At 41.3% G+C, this 19099-nt stretch overlaps 2 protein-coding genes across 4 annotated transcripts; one reads left to right on the forward strand and one right to left on the reverse strand.

Moving 5' to 3' along the window:
- Positions 1 to 288: 288 nt before the first annotated feature.
- ido1 (indoleamine 2,3-dioxygenase 1) lies at positions 289 to 9428 on the reverse strand. 2 transcript variants are annotated; one of them, XM_031849137.1, is made up of 10 exons: positions 6403 to 9428; positions 5826 to 5921; positions 5623 to 5742; positions 5381 to 5499; positions 5254 to 5268; positions 5057 to 5156; positions 4815 to 4932; positions 4662 to 4713; positions 4423 to 4571; positions 289 to 4337 (listed from the first exon to the last, which is right to left on the reverse strand). In XM_031849137.1, exons 1-10 carry the CDS (start codon positions 6493 to 6495, stop codon positions 3958 to 3960), a joined length of 1242 nt encoding a protein of 413 aa, XP_031704997.1. In that variant the 5' UTR covers positions 6496 to 9428; the 3' UTR covers positions 289 to 3957. The 2 variants fall into 2 exon arrangements, with proteins under 2 accessions (XP_031704997.1, XP_031704996.1); XM_031849136.1 differs by having other exon boundaries at positions 5826 to 5991.
- rhobtb2a (Rho related BTB domain containing 2a) lies at positions 8862 to 19095 on the forward strand. Of its 2 annotated transcripts, XM_031849134.1 has the most exons (11): positions 8862 to 9267; positions 10964 to 11165; positions 11320 to 11423; positions 11514 to 11699; positions 11799 to 12739; positions 12844 to 12962; positions 13529 to 13679; positions 13784 to 13872; positions 14801 to 14906; positions 15533 to 15745; positions 16616 to 19095. In XM_031849134.1, the coding sequence occupies exons 1-10, from the start codon at positions 9206 to 9208 to the stop codon at positions 15736 to 15738; spliced, it is 2166 nt and encodes a 721-aa protein (XP_031704994.1). In that variant the 5' UTR covers positions 8862 to 9205; the 3' UTR covers positions 15739 to 15745; positions 16616 to 19095. The 2 variants fall into 2 exon arrangements, with proteins under 2 accessions (XP_031704994.1, XP_031704995.1); XM_031849135.1 differs by lacking the exon at positions 8862 to 9267 and adding an exon at positions 9283 to 9467 and having other exon boundaries at positions 15533 to 19095.
- The last annotated feature ends 4 nt before the right edge of the window (positions 19096 to 19099 follow it).

Here is a 19099-nt window from a genome sequence, read left to right on the forward strand (position 1 = left end):
GATTTCTTTATTTAATTAACCTTGTCAGAGCAAATTTCCCAGTATATGTGAAAGAGAAAAACACAAGCTTTTCTCTGAAAGAGGCCAAATCATGCGCTCAAACACGAGTGGAATGGTGACAGGTCAGTGAGCTGGCTGTGCTGAAGGCCACTACAGTGTTTTGCAGGGCAGTATTTCAACCCTGCAAAGTTTTTGAACTCAGAGAAAGAATGCCGTTGGCCATATTGTTGAAGAAGAGCAGCGACACGCAAAAAAGAAAACAAAAGCTTGACGTTCTCAGAAGGAAGAAAACTTTTATTTAGTCAAGGAGTTGTATACTTTCTAGCCAAGATGGCTCTAGCAATGGCATTGTTGATCAGTCTGTTGGTTCACCTTGGTCCAAACTGAAATATCTCAAAAACTATTATATATTACCATGCACTTTTCTGCAGATATTCATGGTAGCTCTCTCATCAAATACAATTTTTCAATTTGTACAAAACGTTTTGACCACATGACTACAAAACTAACGACATTCACATCAGCCTCAGTTGTGCTTTGTGTGCCAATTAGCAAATACTAACATGCCTCATTGTGAGCATGCTAACATGCTGATGTTAACATGTAGCTCAAAGCATCACAGTGCCTAAGTACAGACTCAGCGTGGCTGTAAGCTCAGAAAGCGACACAGGTGACTCAACAAAACTGCTAAAAACAGAGTCCTTTGAACACTCATAGACAATCTCTCCAGCTCAACAAGGATATATATGCAGTACAAAGCAGGATAGTGCAGTATCTTGATTACAGGGGCCAAAATGTCACAATTTCCCCCTGGAAAAATAACGGCTGCAATCTGATGTGTGCTTTCCTGTCAAGTCAGTGACGTCACCTGGGCTGGACCATCAACACTGGCAACAGCAGTAATTCTACACTTGAAAAAAGAAGCCTTTCATGCTGGCTGTGAACAGAACATGACAGCTTTTTTTCCTCTTTTTTTCATGTGGGCATGCCGTTTCAGTGGAGTCACTGGGGAGGAAGCGATAAAAGTTGCTGTAAGATGACTCCATCAAAAGCTTTTAACCTGCCCTAACAGACCGCACAATTGATGAACAAAGAGGAGAAAAAAAAAAAAAAGATTTGAAAGACGGAGTAGGTGAAAGATGAGCTTGATGTCTTGTTTAACGGTGACAAGTAGGCAGAAAAGTGAAGTCCGAAAACCCGCAGCACAGTGAACGTCGGCTATATTTGCTTGTTTAGAGAGGCTTCTATGGAAACCGTCCAAATGGAGGTACTACAGGAAAGATGATTCACCAGTCTTGAGGTGATCATGGCTTTAGGAACGTTGTGAGTACACACTACGTTGTGAACACTAACCTCTGCCCATGGGGTGAACTGTCACATATTTCTTTAAATTCTTTTAGACCACTAAATGGATACCCTGTGGGAGGGGGAATCACAGTGAAAACTATTTAGAGAGTTCCTCTCGAGTATCTGGTCTCAAGTGTACATGTTATATAAGCCAGAGTTACATTCATACTAGACCTTAATTATCCTCTATGAGAAAGAAAAGAGATGACAGCCGCTCATCAGAATACATACAGAGCTCAAATTTAGGGTGTGTCCAAACTGATCAGTAAGTGAATTATGAAGACGTGTCTGACCCGTGTGGGTGTGTAGACATAGATGTTTGACAAAGATAGTAATGTCCAGATGAGAAGAAGATGTAAAACGCCCAGAGTCACCTAGTGTACTGCACACGCAGCCCATAATTCCCAGCGACGCCCACCATGTACACGCCAAAGGAAATCAAAGCCTAGCTGCTGCCATCGTGGCTGCTCGCTCCCAGGGCGAGAAAATGGTCTTGGCTTTGCTTGGCTTGAGGTGAGCAGCAGCATCATTTTTAATTTTGAAATAACAGAATCCAGGATATCCTGGTTAACCACCAAGGCGCAGATATCCGATTGTCTAACCAAAAGGAGAACCCGTGCCTGTGATCCTGTCGGCTCTGATAGATTGAATATGGATGTTTGAGGTGATTCCATGAAAACAAGAGTGACTCCAGATGCCCTTTGCCGTGAGGAAAATCACATTTTTTTTAGCATTTGCTTGGAAGGTTCGTACTCAAATATACAGAACATTAGCTGAGTCCTTTGGAACATTTAAGCCGAAATATTACTATTGTATATAATGATAAAGCTGACACCTTCGACTCTTTTATTTTGTAATACATCTCACACCACCGTCAGTACAAAACCAGTGAGTTTCTACATGTGTGTAAAACTCTGCCACTGTTGTGATGCTAGGTGAAACTTCAGTGGCTGTGAAGGCCCAGCCCCGACTACACAATGAAGACATCCTTAGAGATGGCCAGTGTTTACTGCCTGGTTGTCAGGGAGTCCTCCACAGTCAGGCAATAAGGAAGGGGATTATTTGCTCTGGCTGTGGAGGTTTTAATCAGATCACTGTGGCATGTGAACACACTATTGGTCCTCCTCGCCACCCATCTCCCTACATCCCTGCATAGTTTCTGTTTACCTTTCACCTCCTCACCTCAGGTCTCCCTACAAACAGCTTCTCAGGTTGTGAAACATGTCTGTGTGGTTTGCCGCTAATGAAAGCATGAATGATTACCGACCCAATGACTACACTTCTAAACGTAATTGCTGTACTTCAAAATTGCTTAAAACATCCGTCCGCATACACGCCACAAAAACCTTTTAAACAAATGTCCCTCAAACTAAAGTCATGTGTGATTGTTTTCTCTATCATTTGCTCTTCAGTTGTCTTCCCTGGAACCCAGCATGAGAAAAGAAAGCGGGCAAGATGAAGTAGATCGCATAGGTTGGGGGGAATGGTCATGTCAAATTGCCGCATCATCTGCTTTATCTGATCTTGCAAGGCTGTTATTGAAATAAAACACCGGTGGAGACGAGCCAGGAAAGGTGAAGATTACACAGCGTTAGCCATTCACGGCACAATCCATCCCTTCATTGCTCTGGGTTTTCCACACTCTCAGCCCAGGAAGTATAGAGGGGCATGTGAGGGCTGGATGTGGGCTGGAAGAGGGCGGCAAGAGTGCTGAGGTAACCACTCTGATAAGTGATGCATCTCCGTACTGCATTGTGCATTGTACTTTGACATGATAACCCCACTGTGAGGACATGCTCTAGAGTAAAGATGAAACAAAGACGGATTCTTTTCTGAGAGGGAGAGTTCAGGTTCCAGCCTGCCGATACCTTAGTGTGTCAGGCTGTTGTGGATTTCACGCCTCTTCAAATGACTATTATTAATGATGAATACAACTACTATAGTTTACTAGAATACTATATTATTTAATCAGGTCCATTTTGTTTGTGACAAGGCTAAATCAGTGGCTGCACGTCTTTGGTGCACTCAGGTGTTGCCAACTGTTTTAGTTTTTTAAAGGCAAAACCTGTGAAATCTTATTTTGTGATGATCTACAATGCTGAACTTTAGTGCCCTGCCAAGGTTTCACAGGGTATTGCAGTATTCATTTTTTTTCTTCACATAATCATTTTCTGAGAGCTTCTCTCATTTACTATCATAACGTTAAAACCAGTACCGGTAACCTAATTGGGGTCTTATAAACCGAAAAGCTATCTGGAGCAGATGTCTGATGCATTTTTTTGCATTCCAGTTCAGATTAAAGGAGGAATTAATGGCTGAATTTAATGGAAAGTAACAGTAATGGTTTTAATTATGGGTTGGACTGAATGATGGGTATCACTCCCGTCTATTCCTGTCTGAGGTTTGTTTACAGATAGAACAAAGCTACATGTAAGACGAGCGATAGAGGCCTCACACTCCCATTCTGCCACAAGGCATCCTTTAAATGGCATATAAAATTGTTTTACTGTAAGTAATCAGAGGTGATTTACGGCCTGTTTTATGTGATGCAGTTGACACTCTACTGTGTATTCTCAGTGATGACGGCTCACATCAGCTGCGGTGCTTCATTTATTTGCTCGTCTCAGGCAGCAAAGTGCCTTTTGTTTGGTCTCTCACAGCCTTAAGGAAGATCATGATGCCAGAGCCACCGGTGCCCCTCTCCTCTAAGGCCGTGGGTGCTCTGCTGATCATCTCCCCGTCTAACTCCTGGCTCTGGTTTCTAAGTTGTCGGGCGCGGGCAGCAGGTACAGTGATGAAGCGGCTGACAACGTTGATGTGGTAGCTGCGCAAAGCCAACAGTTTTGTGACACAGTGATGAAAGGCCTGGTTTAGCCTCTCGCTGTCCTGCTGCTGGACGAACCTCTTCAGGGAGGGTTGCAATGAGATGTCCTGGGTCAGCAGCTTGTGGGCAGGTGGCATGTAGTTCCTCATGCGGGTTAGAAAGGCACCTAAATGCAGTAGTGTCATAACAATGAGTCCTTCTCAAACCTCTGCCACTGCTGTAATCAATCGAAAGAAATACAGCCATCTTACCACTTTTTGCTTCATGTTTGACGCCCAGAAGTTCATCAAAGCAGTGCAGCAAGCTGCTCTGTGCAGCACTCCCACCTGAATACTCCATGGGCTCGGCCTGGACCCCTTCATAAACCAGCCCCTTTGGCATACAGGGGTTGTCTTTCCACCTATGCATGGTGGAAAGACACCATACACATTTCAAAAACATGTTTCACTTCACAAATGAATAACTAATCAGTCAGATGAAAACAAAGTACCCAGACAAGTAGATCCTCATAATGCCATAGAATACCGAAGGCTCCACGTAAACTTCAGAAAAATCACATTAATCAAAATACTTTTGGTTATAAAATACAGTCAATGTAAAATATTCATCATTCATTCATTTGAGTTTAAATCAGAGTGACTACCTTGCATCAGTTTGAGTTTATCTGTCATGTCCTGTAGAGACTGGCTGATGACTTCCAGGGCTTTGGCCACAGTCTCAGTGTCTCCACACCTGACACCATTGATCACGGTGGGAATGTTCTGCAACACAGGTAATTAAGTGTCTTTGTCTGGTAAGTTTTCAAACGACAACATAAACATAATGAATCCCTGTTCTTTCACGAGTATATTGTAAGAATTGACTTATTTGGGGATATGTATTCACCCTCAATGCAGGAACTGCTGCCATCTCCACCAGCAGAGTGACCAAAAAGAAACCTCTGGTGCTGTCTCCACCTGGGAGGCTGACCAGCACTTCCAGGTTCCTGCGTGACACACGTACAACAATAACCTTTGCATTCATCCAAATTTTATGGTACGTCATGTGTAGAGAACCATAAATTAAAGTGAAAATGTACTTACTCCATGTCAAAAGGACTGGCACAGGAGACATACAGATGGACATGAAAAAGAGAGAGAACAGATTCTATATATAATAAATATATTTCAGAAGGCAACCAAACCACATGCTGAAGATAACTGGCCCTACCCCTCTGGATCCTTCTTCCTCCAGTTAGCCAGTACTGCATCTGCATGTGTGAGAATTGGGGGAAGTCCTAAACGCTGTGACACCTCCCAGTATGGGACCGCCAGGTTATGCGGTAGCATCTTAGAGGAAGATTATTGAAGATGGAAAGTCAGTCATATAAGTTGTAGACTGCGAGAGCAACTGATAGCAGGCAGGGAAGGAAAAAGTCAGTATGACAAAAAGAAAGACTGACACAGAGATACCTTCACTGTGTTGTTCTCTCCCTCCTGCCACATGTAGCCCATGGTCATCATACTGAGGGCAAGGTGGGCCAAGCGTAACTCCCGGTGTTTCTGCAGAAACTGGCTGCTCAGCTGCGGCATCTGGACAGAAGGGGTATTAACAGGGAACCATGGCTCCATAAATACAGTAAAATTGTCCTTGTCAGTTTATTGTCCCCACTTACCTTGTTGATATGGAAGCGCAACTCGTGAGAGTGCACAAGCTCTGGGACTCGCAGGGCAATATCCATCCATGGCTGGTAGTAAGGTGGAAGCTCTTCCTTTTTAAGACCAGTTGGACCATCAAAAGAAAATGTGATGATCACCATGACAAATGGAAATGAAATAGAGCTGTGCACAAATGTAAAGGTGCAAATGATGGAACCCTCTAAGACATTTTCACTTTTGATTCCTTCCTAAATTTGCATTTCATTGTTTTATGTTGCTATATGACGTTTCACGAACCGGGATTTTGTAAACACATGTTGCTGTAGAAATAAAGTTCTCTACACAAAGCAGACAGAAACAATGCCAAACTTCCCTCAGTCTGTTGGTCCTAATCAATACCACCAGTCACGAGTTCACAGTTTTATAACTTCAAGACTGTGAGCATCGCTTTCACCAATGTGAACTACATTTAAATTTAGTTAAATGACAATCAAAGATTTCCTGACAATCTGATATTTCATTATGACTGCGTGTGTATAAGGTAAAATGTAAAAAGTGTCAAAAGATAGAGAAGGAAACCATCCATCCACCTACCAGAGGATCAGGGAGGATAAAGCCAAGGTCTTCAGATACATGGTAGGACTCCAGAGAGAAGAAAGGTTTGGAGTGTGGTTCAGCAGCAGCCATAGAGAAAGAAACAGAAAGCCACTGTCAGCGACGGTTGTGCGACTATCTGAATGGTTCAAGAAACCCAATCTGTCTGGACTCCGGCACAGAGTTCACTTTAAAGCTGCTGTCAATAGCAGTTACACATTGATCCCTCACTTCGGATATTGCACAATTCTAAGGTTAAGTTTGGCAAATCAGTATCCATGCGTCACTATAAATCACAGTTGTAGGTAGAAGATGAGTTTGCTGAACATTATATCACATTAGGCCTGCATTTGACCAGCCCATGTTGAATTATACAGTGTAATAATACAAAACTGTTATTGAAAAATAGGTTAAGGTTATTAGTGCAATGCCTCTTAATGTTAGCAATATTTTCCTGTTCCCTGTTTAACGTCTATATCCATTTTGGGGAGCAAAATACAATAGAGCAGCACGGTGGTGTAGTGGTTAGCACTGTCACCTCTCAGTAAGGCTCTGAGTCTGATATTTTGGTTCATATTCAGGTACCGCTCTTACATGTACAGTATTACTCAGAGCTGTAGCTTCCACATGTCTGAGCTTTTTCTTTTTTCAGTAGAAGACCCTCGCTGACAACACAAATGCTACAATATGTTATTGTATCATTATGTAATGTGTTGCAGTACAATACAATACTTGTTTTTATATCTGTTTGTGTTGTGGCTCAGTATTGAAGAGAGGATTAAATAATATGTAAAGTAGACTTTCAGCCTCACCTGGTGGAGCAGACTGGACATTGCAGGAGTTATAGTAAAAACATGGCTTTACATATGGATTAAAGTGAAGAGTTAATCAGTATCACACCAAAAGTGCATGTAACTATACATGAACTGCTTAATATCACTTTGTAAAGCTGAAATACTGTGTTCACTTCGACAAGTAATTCAATGACATAGAAATGCAATAGGATATAAATCTATAAAAGCATTTCCCCATAATGATGCTTGCTGCTGAGGCATTTCTTCCACAATACATTCAGTGCAGCTTTGGCATAAATGTTCTAAAATTTGCAAGTATACATGTTAATTGGATCCTCTTGGTCCTACATAGTTAAGGTGTACAAACAATGGATTGCATTGTTAGACTTTGTAATGTGAATGACGTAGCTCAGGACAACACAGAGTGACGGAGGTAAAAGATAAACCAACTCTTGAGAATTTGATTTATTGCAGATTACAGCCTTCCTTAAACCACATCATCTGAGTTTGTGAAGACAGAATTACTGAATCGAACTGCAGTGGAAATTACCTCCAACAGAAAAAAACCTCCCACCATCTGTGCACTATGGCTGTCAGTACCTGTGAGTGGTGAGTGGCCTTTTATTTATCACAGACCTTCAAATCACTACCTCAGCAATTCATTTTTTTGCTTTGCATCCTGAGGTTGAGTTATCTCGCCAATAACTGCTTTGCCCTAAAGTGCTAAACAATAATTCAACTGCCAATAAGAGCCATAGCTGCCTTTGTCAACACTATTGTAGGCAATAAATAGGACATTTTCTGAATTGTTAACACTGTACTTGTCTTGGCCCATGGTAATGTGTGATGACCATGATACATATGAATCTAATGCAAACTGAGTATACTCAGTAGCCTGTTTAATGATAGCAACGTGGCATTAATTAACTTGTTGGTCTAACTTGTTGGTAACTAAAACAGTGATATGAGATTTTGGTAATGTATAAGAAATACCATTTCAAAAATACCATGTATGTTTCATGTAATGTCTTTTAATCCATAACAAAACTACTGCAGGAGATTTCATGCAAATTTCACATTTTTTATATATAAAGTTTTCTCCAAACCCATGAGAGGAACTATGCAAAGTCATAAATGCTCAGTTTATAAGAGCCAAAAGAGGTAATTTAGTACCAGGGAACAGCTCGTCGTTTATTTAAAGCTCAACAGCCATCATGACTCATGCAATTTTGTTTTTACAACCCTCTTGAATAACAAAATAAGAAATGGATCCAATCAAATATGCATTACTTATTTATTGGTTTGACAGCCATCGGATTCCTTTTTTATTGAATTTGTTTCTGTCACACATGCAACCACTATGTGTATGTATACATGTAGACTATATACTGTACACACACACACACACACACACACACACACGCAGACACCCATAGAGCACCTGTCCTAACTAAAATAAAGTAGACCCGCCCCTTGATACAACACTGTCAGTTTACATTAGCTGATCATTCATGATGAAATATTGCAGCACTTTGCACACGTTATTTTAACCCAGCCTGAATGCATGAGGGGCGTATGATGTATTTCATTACAATCACAACATAAACATACTATAAATTGTGCAAAGCAGTCTATAACCCAGATTTTTAAAAGAAGGGAGGTGTAACAAAAACACGCACTGCAGGCGGTCTTATCCGGGCTGCTTAGGAGCGGTGGAATGAGATTTGTGCGACTTTAAAGTGGATCAGTGTTTTGTAATGAATGGGTTTTTTTCGTCGGTGCCTGCCTATTATTAGCTACGGAGGCCTTATAAGTGGAGGTGGTTCCGTGACGGGCAGCGCTGCATCGCAGGCTTCAGGTCAGCTTTCGTCTTTTTGGCCATGCAATCGGACTAATCGCACTGATCCCGTTACCTGAAACATCTGCCGGCCGCCTCTTTTCAAGACGTATTCACTTTGCCTTGAAGATGAAGTTCAAAACGAGCTGCCGTCAGGTGCACGCGGCATCCGATGGAGCCCTGCTTTTTATCTCGTTCATCGACCAACCCGATGCAGCCCTTCCTTATGTTGCGGTAAGAGGAACGTAACATTATTTCCTGCAGGGGAAACAAAACGGGTTTTATTTCCGTATGGCTGATTTTTTTATTTTAGCGATGGACGCGGAGCCGGATGAACAGGCTCAAGAGTCAGTGACGGCGTGTTACATAAGGTGTAATGCAGCAGAGCCTCATGACTAGTGTCTCGGTGGTGGTGGGACTGTTCGGTCCTTCTGGTAGGATATGCACAATTTTATCATCTTTGTTGTGGATGATAATTTAAGCTGCAAGCTTATTGAATGATGATTTGATTAGGAGGATATTCTAAAATCCGGTGTATGGATTATCTATAGTATCTGGCCATATAAAAATGTATGAATTAGTTCGGGAGTTGCGCAGTGTAGACCGGAAAGAGCATATGAATGAGCAATATTAGAGGCGGCTTGTCTCTGTAATGTCAGGCCAAGCCTATAAGGTTAGCCTGTCAGATGTGTTTATATATAGCCTGCCTAAATGGAGGCGAGACATCTAGCCTATAGGGATGCAGATCGGGCAGTCAACAAAGGGCTGATTTTATGAATGGCTGCAAACGTCAGGAGAAATCATAATAACCCGTAATAGTAATCTGTAGGGCATTGTAACACATCAAAATGTGAAATACTGCTACAAGAAAAAAAAAAAAAAAGCTGATTTCTTATTGTCATTATAGAGAATCAGAAATGTGGCTGTACCACATGTGGCTGACCGATGGTGATGCTTTAGGAAGGGGGCCAGCTATTTCTTTAAAGCAATGCTGGGACAAAACTCAGATGGAGCATATAGAGACTAAAGAGATGGTCCACGATATGACAAAAGCTTGGCCATTACAGTACCCAGAGTTTGAGCCTGTGTGCTGTGGTGGCACAACTTAGAACTAAAATAAGGCAACAGCACTTGCATGACAGTAGCCCTACCACAGCAGTTATAACTATCATGTTTATATGCTGCTGTAAAAAACACGGTTGTGTAATCGATGGAAGATTGTCTGATATAGGCTGTGACACACCGAGACACAGGCTGCAGTTCCCTTGGAAACCATAACGGCTACCTAAATTAGCCACCATTTTCAAGACACAGAAATTGTCTATTTACCTATTCCCCCCATTTAATTTAATGAAGGCAGAATTGTGGATGTCAGATCTTGAGTACTCATTGAAATGAATTAGGTTGGGATGATTTAAGCTACTGTAAGATCTAAGGTTGTTTGCATTGTAAACAGGGAAAAGGTATTTTAGGCTTGCAGATGGTTGGAATTAGAGTAAGAATTGTATCCGCCTTTATTAACCCATAGTGGACAAGCTAAACTGTTTATTTTTAATTGAGTTATTGTTTTGGAACTGAGTGTGCTTTTCTATAAAATGTAACTAAAATGTTGAAAATTGGTATATTCTTTTGCAGCAAAGGTCGAGTTGCAAACTCTAAGGATCCCCCCCAAAAAATCCTCCCCCTTTGTGTTAGCTTGTCCCTTTAAAAAATGTTCTATATCAGGAGCAAGAACAGGGATCTTGTGAATGGGCACAGGGAAGTCACGAGACCGTCCATTGATAGCTCTGCAGGCAGAACGAGCAGTGCAGATGAGGAGTAGCCACAGTGTCTGATATCCCTATTGATCCATGTTCCTGTTCTGTCCAGGACAATGGTTTAGGATTTCAGGTGCTGATGCAGCTTTCTGTGCTTCTTTGTATTTTGACAGGTCCCAGCTGACAGATTCTGATATGGACTATGAAAGGCCAAACGTTGAAACTATCAAGTGTGTGGTGGTGGGAGATAATGCAGTCGGAAAGACCCGCCTTATCTGCGCCCGGGCCTGCAATGCCACACTGACTCAGTACCAGTTACTCGCTACACATGTGCCCACAGTCTGGGCAATTGACCAGTACAGAGTATGCCAGGAGGTAAGTATGCAAGCGTATGACTATTTAAGATTTAAATCTCTGGTCACTCAAAATCTATACACAAATAGAATGTGCCTCATATTCACATTTAGCTGTAAGCATTCACAATAGTGAATTACAGAAATGAAACATCCTTGAATGTGTCTCTTATTAGGTGTTAGAGCGCTCCAGAGATGTGGTGGATGAAGTCAGTGTGTCCCTTCGTCTCTGGGATACTTTTGGAGACCATCATAAGGACCGGCGTTTTGCATACGGCAGGTAAGATATTGTAAAAATCAACGTAAGTCTACCAATACATGCTCTGGTGCTTTCTGAGTTTCGTGAATTTCTCCTGCATCTTTTATTCAGGTCTGATGTGGTGGTACTGTGCTTCTCAATCGCCAACCCGAACTCTCTATACCATGTTAAGACCATGTGGTACCCTGAGATCAAGCACTTCTGCCCCCGTGCTCCTGTTATCTTGGTTGGCTGTCAGCTGGACCTGCGCTATGCAGACCTGGAGGCAGTGAACAGGGCACGGAGGCCCTTAGCTAGGTAATTGGACTTGTGTTTGAACAAAACTCAAAGAGATTGTTTGAGATTTTCTCTTTTTTATTGCCAAAATTGTCTCTGATATATTTTCTTGTATTTCAGACCCATTAAATCCAATGAGATTCTTCCTCCAGAGAGAGGCCGGGAGGTAGCCAAAGAGTTGGGAGTGCCATATTATGAAACCAGTGTTGTTGCTCAATTTGGAGTCAAGGACGTCTTTGATAATGCTATCCGAGCTGCGCTCATCTCACGCCGACACCTGCAGTTTTGGAAATCTCACCTCAGAAATGTTCAGCGGCCTCTCCTTCAGGCGCCCTTCCTGCCACCAAAACCTCCCCCGCCTATAATCACTGTGCCTCCTCCCCCAACCACCACAGAGGAGCATCCAGTCGGTCTTCTGGAGGACCCACACTGTGCTGATGTCATCCTGGTCCTGCAGGAGCGACAGAAAATCTTTGCACACAAGATATACTTGGCGACATCCTCTTCAAAGTTCTATGACCTCTTTATACTGGATGGACATAATGAGGAGACTGAAAGGCCCTCTCGTGGCTCACTCTCTGGCAGAGAGCTGCTGATGCGTGCTGCTAGCTTTGATGTTTGCGAACTCAGCGACGATGGCGACAGGGCCAACCTGAGGGCCTGCACTAGTGATGGGACCTTGAAAGACTCTGAGGTGGCTCGACGGGGCAGACTCCTCTCTTCGTGGAGCCGAGCCTTCGCCAGTATCCAGGAGGAGCTGGTAGATGACCCTGTCACATACAGCCCCAGGCCCATGACTGTAGTGCACATGGACCAGTCCATGCAGCTCGGTCCTTTCCGAGCAGTGCTTCGCTACCTGTACACAGGTCAGCTAGACGAGAATGAGAAAGAGCTAATGCACATCGCACACATTGCTGAGCTGCTGGAGGTCTTTGACCTGCGGATGATGGTGGCAAACATACTCAACAATGAAGCCTTCATGAACCAAGAAATCACCAAAGCCTTCCATGTACGGCGCACAAACAGAGTCAAAGAGTGTTTGGCCAAAGGCACCTTTTCTGGTGAGTGGAAATCATTCATCCGTAATTGCTCAGGTGTTCTGCTTGAAGTATAGTGGATGCAATTGTAAGTAATGTGTTATCTGTGTCTCACCTCTGTGTTACAGATGTAGTATTCAAGCTAGATGATGGGACCATCATGGCCCACAAGCCTCTACTCATCTCTAGTTGTGATTGGATGGCAGCTATGTTTGGCGGGCCTTTTGTGGAGAGCTGCACCAAAGAGGTAAGTCAAACAACATCACTGGTTTGTTGTGCTGTGAAATAAGACCAACAGAGCTCAATAACACACCAAAGTCAACACTGGGTAAGACATGTATTCCATGTTGCTCGTAATGGCGTTGTTATTGCCAGTCAAGGTAATGTCATTACATGATCTGACCCAGGTAGAGCGCCAATGAGTTCTGTAGTCTGCGTACAAAGTATAATTTGATTAGTGGATTGCAAGTCTGTCTTAATACAATTACACAGACTTCTGTGATCCAACCATACTGTACTTCTGATAGCTCAGTCATTTTTTCTACCTTAACAGAAGATGATACTGAAAGATAATACATGTATGTTCTGCAGCTAGTTTGAGATTTAGATGCACTTTCTGCCTCTGCAGCTGAAGCTCAACCGAAAAAGAGAATCACGATTTTGATAACAACTAGATTTCCTTTAATTGTTTCTTCATTACATCTTAAAAATATAAAAGTGAAAAGTAAATTTCTTCTTGTGTTTGAAAAATGAAAAACACTGCAACATTGTTGGGCCTTTGAGTCCTGACTGTCACATGTTCCTGTTTCTAAGGTGCTGTTTCCAAACACAACTCGCAGCTGTATGAGGGCTGTCCTAGAATATCTCTACACAGGGCGGTTTTGTTCTCGGTCTGACCTGGACGCAATGGAGCTTATTGTTCTTGCCAATCGTCTTTGCCTCCCCCACCTGGTTGCACTTACAGGTACTACATTTGGTATAGTTATATACCCTGTAAACCACACTGATTGTATTACACGAAGCCATTGTGGTATTGCAAACAGTGACTAGCTTTTGTGTTTCTTTCAGAGCTCTACACAGTAACAGTATTGACGGAGGCAGGGATGATGGGGGCGGACATTGATGGCGACGTGCTTGTTTACTTGGACATGGCCCAGGTAGTGTGACCTGTCAATCATCAGTAAACATGGACGACACTGAAAGCTCTTGTATAAGGAGTTGGCAAATTTGAATTTTATTAATGAGGGCATTTTTAGGGACAGCTGCTCTGGAGGCTGAAATAATCTTTACTCCTCGAAGGTGGAGCCAAAGAAACTCTTTTTCAGACTGCAAGTCAGCTATTGAGCATAATGAATGGCTCCAGCTCTTTGGGGCAGTGGGCATTTAGGACATAGTGTAGGAGTTAGACTCAGCACTTTAGCTTATCTCATCATTCAGCTGCATATTCGCTTCAGCTCTAACTCGTAAGTGTCATATGCAAGGCTGTATTACTGACCTGGTAAAGATGCTCGGGAGCCACATTCATTTATTAGTAATTTCTTTGGTAATATGTACCACTAAAGCACAATCATAAGACATACATTGAAAAGGGAGAGGTCTTTAATTTCCTGCATTTTTTTTCATCTAATCTTGAGTGGAGTCCTAAAGTGGAGTTATATGTGTACTTTCTCAGATGCCACACTAATGCCAGCTGTTAGTATGAAGGTTAAAGTCTTAGTGAAGCTCCCGAGTGCAGCTGATGAGCAACACCTCAAATGAATTCAATACAGCTAACAAAGAACAGCTGTGACTGACAATATAGTACTGCAGCTTAAGTTGATGGATGTTAAAGAAACTGTCAGAGAATGTATAGAGCCAAGTCTGACCAAGCAGATGTAAACATGGCAATCTGAACTAAAATGGCTACTGTACTCTTTTTAAATATGAATAAAACATTTTTTTTTCATGCATTAATGGGTTTTTAGTCCTATTCAGGTTTAGCTCAAATAATGAGGTGTCTTCACCCACAGCAACAGCAAAGCACCACAGCGACAACCATGCCTGTCATGTACAAATAATAAGAAATAATGATTTGTATGTTGACAGTTCCACGGCGCCCAACAGCTCACTGGCTGGTGTCTTCACCACATCTGCACCAACTACAACAGTGTCTGCCGCAAGTTTCCCCGAGAGATGAAGGCCAAGTCTACAGGTATCAAACATGTGATCTCATAGCACACTGGTGACCTTAAATACCCTCACATTCATACTAGACACTCACCTGGCATACAGTATGTGTGGCCATCTGGAGCATAACAGCATGAAATAAAAACATTTGAAAATGTTTAATACTCTTTAAGGAAAGTTGGACATGAAATCTGTGAAAACAGATTAACCTCATACCACCTTATTAAGGTAATATTTAGATTTTAGCAAAATAATTATTTCATCATGATAGCCTAGCCAGTCTCGTGTTGAATAATTCAATAATTACAATCAATAATACAGTAGCTTCTAAAGTTACGCTTTCCTTCATGAATGCTGTTATTTCTGCTGCTATACATGATGGGACTTAAGGATGTTTGTATATTAAAATATAGTTTTAGCCATTACACACTATTAAAGATTTCTTTCACTGAGTTGTATTTCTAGCACAATTATTATACCGAAAAATATGCATATGTCACTTAGATCTGTTTCTTCCAACTTACTTTTTTTGTGCTGCAATGTGTTGTTGTGACCGTGTTGGAATGCAATCATGAATGTGGGGAAATGGACTGTTAAAAATGGACTCTTGAAATTCCTGCTAAATTCCTAAGACAGTTTATTCTGATGCAGAAAACCAAGAATACTTTGAGAAACATCGCTGGCCACCTGTGTGGTATTTGAAAGAGGATGACCACTACCAAAGAGCACGTAAAGAGCGTGACAAGGAGGACTACCTGTACCAGAGACGGCAATGTAAACGCAAGTGGCTCTTCTGGAACCTTCCTTCCTCCCCTAACTCAAACTCTTCTTCTTCTGGCTCATCTGCTGTCATCTGACCAAGTGGTAAGGCCAGGTCTACTCTGAAGTACATCAGTGTGGATGCGAGTTGTAAAATATACAATAAAAGATAAGCACCACTGGCTATGTACGCCCCAATTATTCAGGCGTGCAGCCTCTCCTCCTGTTTGTTTGCCACTGCAGTCAAATTCCTCCAGGTCTGCAAGCTCAGCTCTATCTGGCGGTTAAAGTAATGAGTTTCCTTCCTTAGATTTTTAGCTTGGTGTACATGAGACTCAGACCTCAGTGATGTGAACCTCACTGACAAATGGCACAGTGTAATTGGCGCAAATAACAATTCATATTGATTGATATACTGTATGTTTCAAAAATAGGACTCTGCTGGCACAGAACTTTCCACGTATTATTTTTTAATTATCATCAATTAACCTGAACTGATAACCAAGTGCTGCTTCTCAGCTGCAACAACCAGCAATTAAATGCAGAACTTCTCAGTCTCAGAGAAATAACACTTTGCCCTTAAGTGTTTGTACAATCTACTAAACTATGTGTACAGCATGCTCTTGTCAACAGGATGTAACGATAGTATGGCCTGCCAGGAATAAATTATTGAAGTCTTTCACTCTAACCATACGGATTTTGATCGTGTAAGCATAAAAGAAAATACTGGCAAGTTCCACTCCTGTTTATTTGTGTACAGTCATTCTGTTTTTGATGGTTTGTGTTCGGCTTGCAAAGCTAAAAGTGACGTGAGTCTGGATACGCTCAGCATTATTGTTAGAAACTGCTGGCTGTATTGTGATTTGTGGCCTCTTGTCAAAAAAGGGCTTTAGTTTACATGAATGCATGAAAAACACCATCACGGAGGGATGGTGTCTTTCACGTATCTGACGCTGGTGTTGGTTTGGCCTTTAGAGATTTGTCTTAGCCCCGTGACTGTCGGCAGTCGGCTGTGTGAGACTACATGCAGGAGGCATCCTCATGCCTGGGTGAAGTCATCCCTACTCTTCTACTCTTCTACACACCTCAAGCACCTTTTGGACTCTTCTCCACAGAGACACACACAAGAACATCCAGTAGCATCGTACTGGTAAACGGAACTAAAGACAGTATGGTGTCATCATGGCACGTTGCGTCTGCAGACCATGATATTTAAAAAAGTTTGTTTAAAAAAAAAAAAAAAAAAAAGGTTGTGAGATGGTTGAGATCAAATCATTTTTCTTGATTTGTTTTGCACACCTCACAATATATGTTTAAAGATTGTCATCTACTGTTGTACTCGATTGTAGGATGGACTGCGGCGTGATTTGGATTTGTAAGCATGGTGCTCAGTGAAGATGGGTAGTATTGTAAACTGTACAAAATATCATATTAACTGCAATCAACTTGCATCACTAATGTGCTGTTACCTAATATTGTGCACTGCAGGCAGTGAGCAGTATTACTGGGTAATACATATACTAAATATAGACTTGCAATTAGTTACTGTGCAGCTACAAACTGTTGTTGAAAATATCTGACTACTCGTCGTGCTGACCTCCAGTTACATCTATTATATACTGAAGAATACATGCAAGGTACAGGCAGTTCGAACAAACAGTTGAGTAATAGTAAAATAGGATAACAGTGCAAGGTAAAGTAGACACATGTTTATATAAATTACATCATTAGGACTTGGTACATCCATAAAACGTGTCATTCTTATGGCAGCATATGTTAAAGGTAGGCTAGCTCAATCTTGCATATGATTGGTTAGACTTTTCCATGCAATTTAGGTCGAGACAGATATAAGAGCCTAACAGAGAGCTTAAAACGATAAAGTGGTATGAATCACATCAGTGACAAAATCAGTTTCTGCTCGAACTAACTTTTGACCTAATTACTACACTGCATGAAAAGGGATCTGCAAATTCTCATTTAAAGTGTATATAGATATAGAGTAGTGGTGCTGGTGCTCTAAGCAGTAGCTTTGAATTGTTCTCAATTACATTAACTTTTGTCTCTTGGTAAGTAAACATGATAAATCTCATTTTGAATATCTTAACTGTTCACATTTTTTGGCACACATGGTCAGACATTAGGCCGAAGGATGAGAGCCATCCTAGTTCTTAATGTTTTAATTTATTACACTATCTCTCTGATAAGTAATATTGTCCAGTTTTCAGACAAAATATTGTTTATTCTAATAGTTTAACAGCAGGAGGGTGAATATTATTATCATTTACCTTGGTGGTGTGATTGATAAATTCCATAGACATGCATTTCATTCCTCAGTGCATTGTATTTCTCAATGAGTCCTCTGCTGATGTTTTGCATCAACAACACCTCATGCCTTAATGTACAGTGCAGTGTATGGAATCGAATGTTTAGTAGTTTTGCTGTGGTCACTGGTCTGTTTGCTCTACGTTTAGTTACCATGGTGCTCTCTGGCTGTGTGTGTATCTGTAAATGTACATACTCTTTACATAATTGGGATGTGAAGCAATCGATGTGTGATCGATGTGATAAGTGTGCTTTAGTTTGAACGCTGCGGAGGGTTTATGCCCTTTTCAAGCTGTAAACACAAAACTAATTAAAGACTCAGACCACCAAGGCCACACAAGACTAACATAATGACAAACCATAGATTTCTGACATTTATCATGAAATGAATGCAGGGATTTCAAATGTGTTCTTTTGTTTTAAAGTCACTTTATGCTCATGATCTCCAATTTTGGAGTCTGTATATTACAAAATGCTGAGACAGGGTGGCAATTGAAAGTTAGATTCTAACTCAAACATGTAAATATGAATTATGGGACTTGCAATTCAAACTTAGCATAGCTACAAGCTATTGCATAGTTTAACATATAAAATGTTTTTGTACTATGCATATTGAAATGTCTGACTTTGAAATTACAAACTTGCACTGCTTTGTAGCACCAGGTTCTATTCAAATGACATTAGATGATATAGAAACATTATTAGATATGTACACAACATCAGGTAAAAAAAATAATAATTTGATCACAAATTACAAAGAAGTTGTCACTGGAGCCCTTTTACATATGTTTGGGTGCTAATTTCACGCTGCAGAGAAGCACAAACCAAAGGGAGCTTTAGCAGCACCAGGAATATATTATATGCTGCACAATCACTACTGCATAGTTTAAGAGGCCTTGTTAAGAAATGGTTGAAAATTAAATAATTAAAAAACACAACAATAATGAAAAGAAGAAAAGAAAATTGAATGTTTTCTCAGTGTTCAAAACCTGGATGACGTTTTCCTTAGTCATCAGGTGTTTTTGTTCTGAAGAGCTGTTTTTATTGTTTAGGAGCTGTCAATCTGAAATTCTGTAGCATGTGTTCTTGAAAATGTGTAAATACTATTTACTAAATAAAAAAGGAGCAATGTGTGCA

The sequence above is a fragment of the Anarrhichthys ocellatus genome, unplaced genomic scaffold (genome assembly GCF_004355925.1).
Source record: "Anarrhichthys ocellatus isolate YVR2014 unplaced genomic scaffold, GSC_Weel_1.0 scaffold9, whole genome shotgun sequence".
In the NCBI taxonomy this organism is placed as follows: domain Eukaryota; kingdom Metazoa; phylum Chordata; class Actinopteri; order Perciformes; family Anarhichadidae; genus Anarrhichthys; species Anarrhichthys ocellatus.

Excerpts from the sequence above, each read along its gene's own strand:
- ido1 (XM_031849136.1), bottom strand. The coding sequence starts at position 6,443 with ATGTATCTGAAGACCTTGGCTTTATCCTCCCTGATCCTCTG. Across the intron at positions 4,572-4,661 it reads ATGAGGATCTACTTGTCTGG|GTGGAAAGACAACCCCTGTA; the intron begins GTACTTTGTTTT and ends CACCATGCATAG. Across the intron at positions 4,338-4,422 it reads CAAACATGAAGCAAAAAGTG|GTGCCTTTCTAACCCGCATG; the intron begins GTAAGATGGCTG and ends TACTGCATTTAG.
- rhobtb2a (XM_031849134.1), top strand. The coding sequence starts at position 9,206 with ATGGAGCCCTGCTTTTTATCTCGTTCATCGACCAACCCGATGCAGCCC. Across the intron at positions 12,740-12,843 it reads GGCCAAAGGCACCTTTTCTG|ATGTAGTATTCAAGCTAGAT; the intron begins GTGAGTGGAAAT and ends TCTGTGTTACAG. Across the intron at positions 12,963-13,528 it reads TGGAGAGCTGCACCAAAGAG|GTGCTGTTTCCAAACACAAC; the intron begins GTAAGTCAAACA and ends CCTGTTTCTAAG.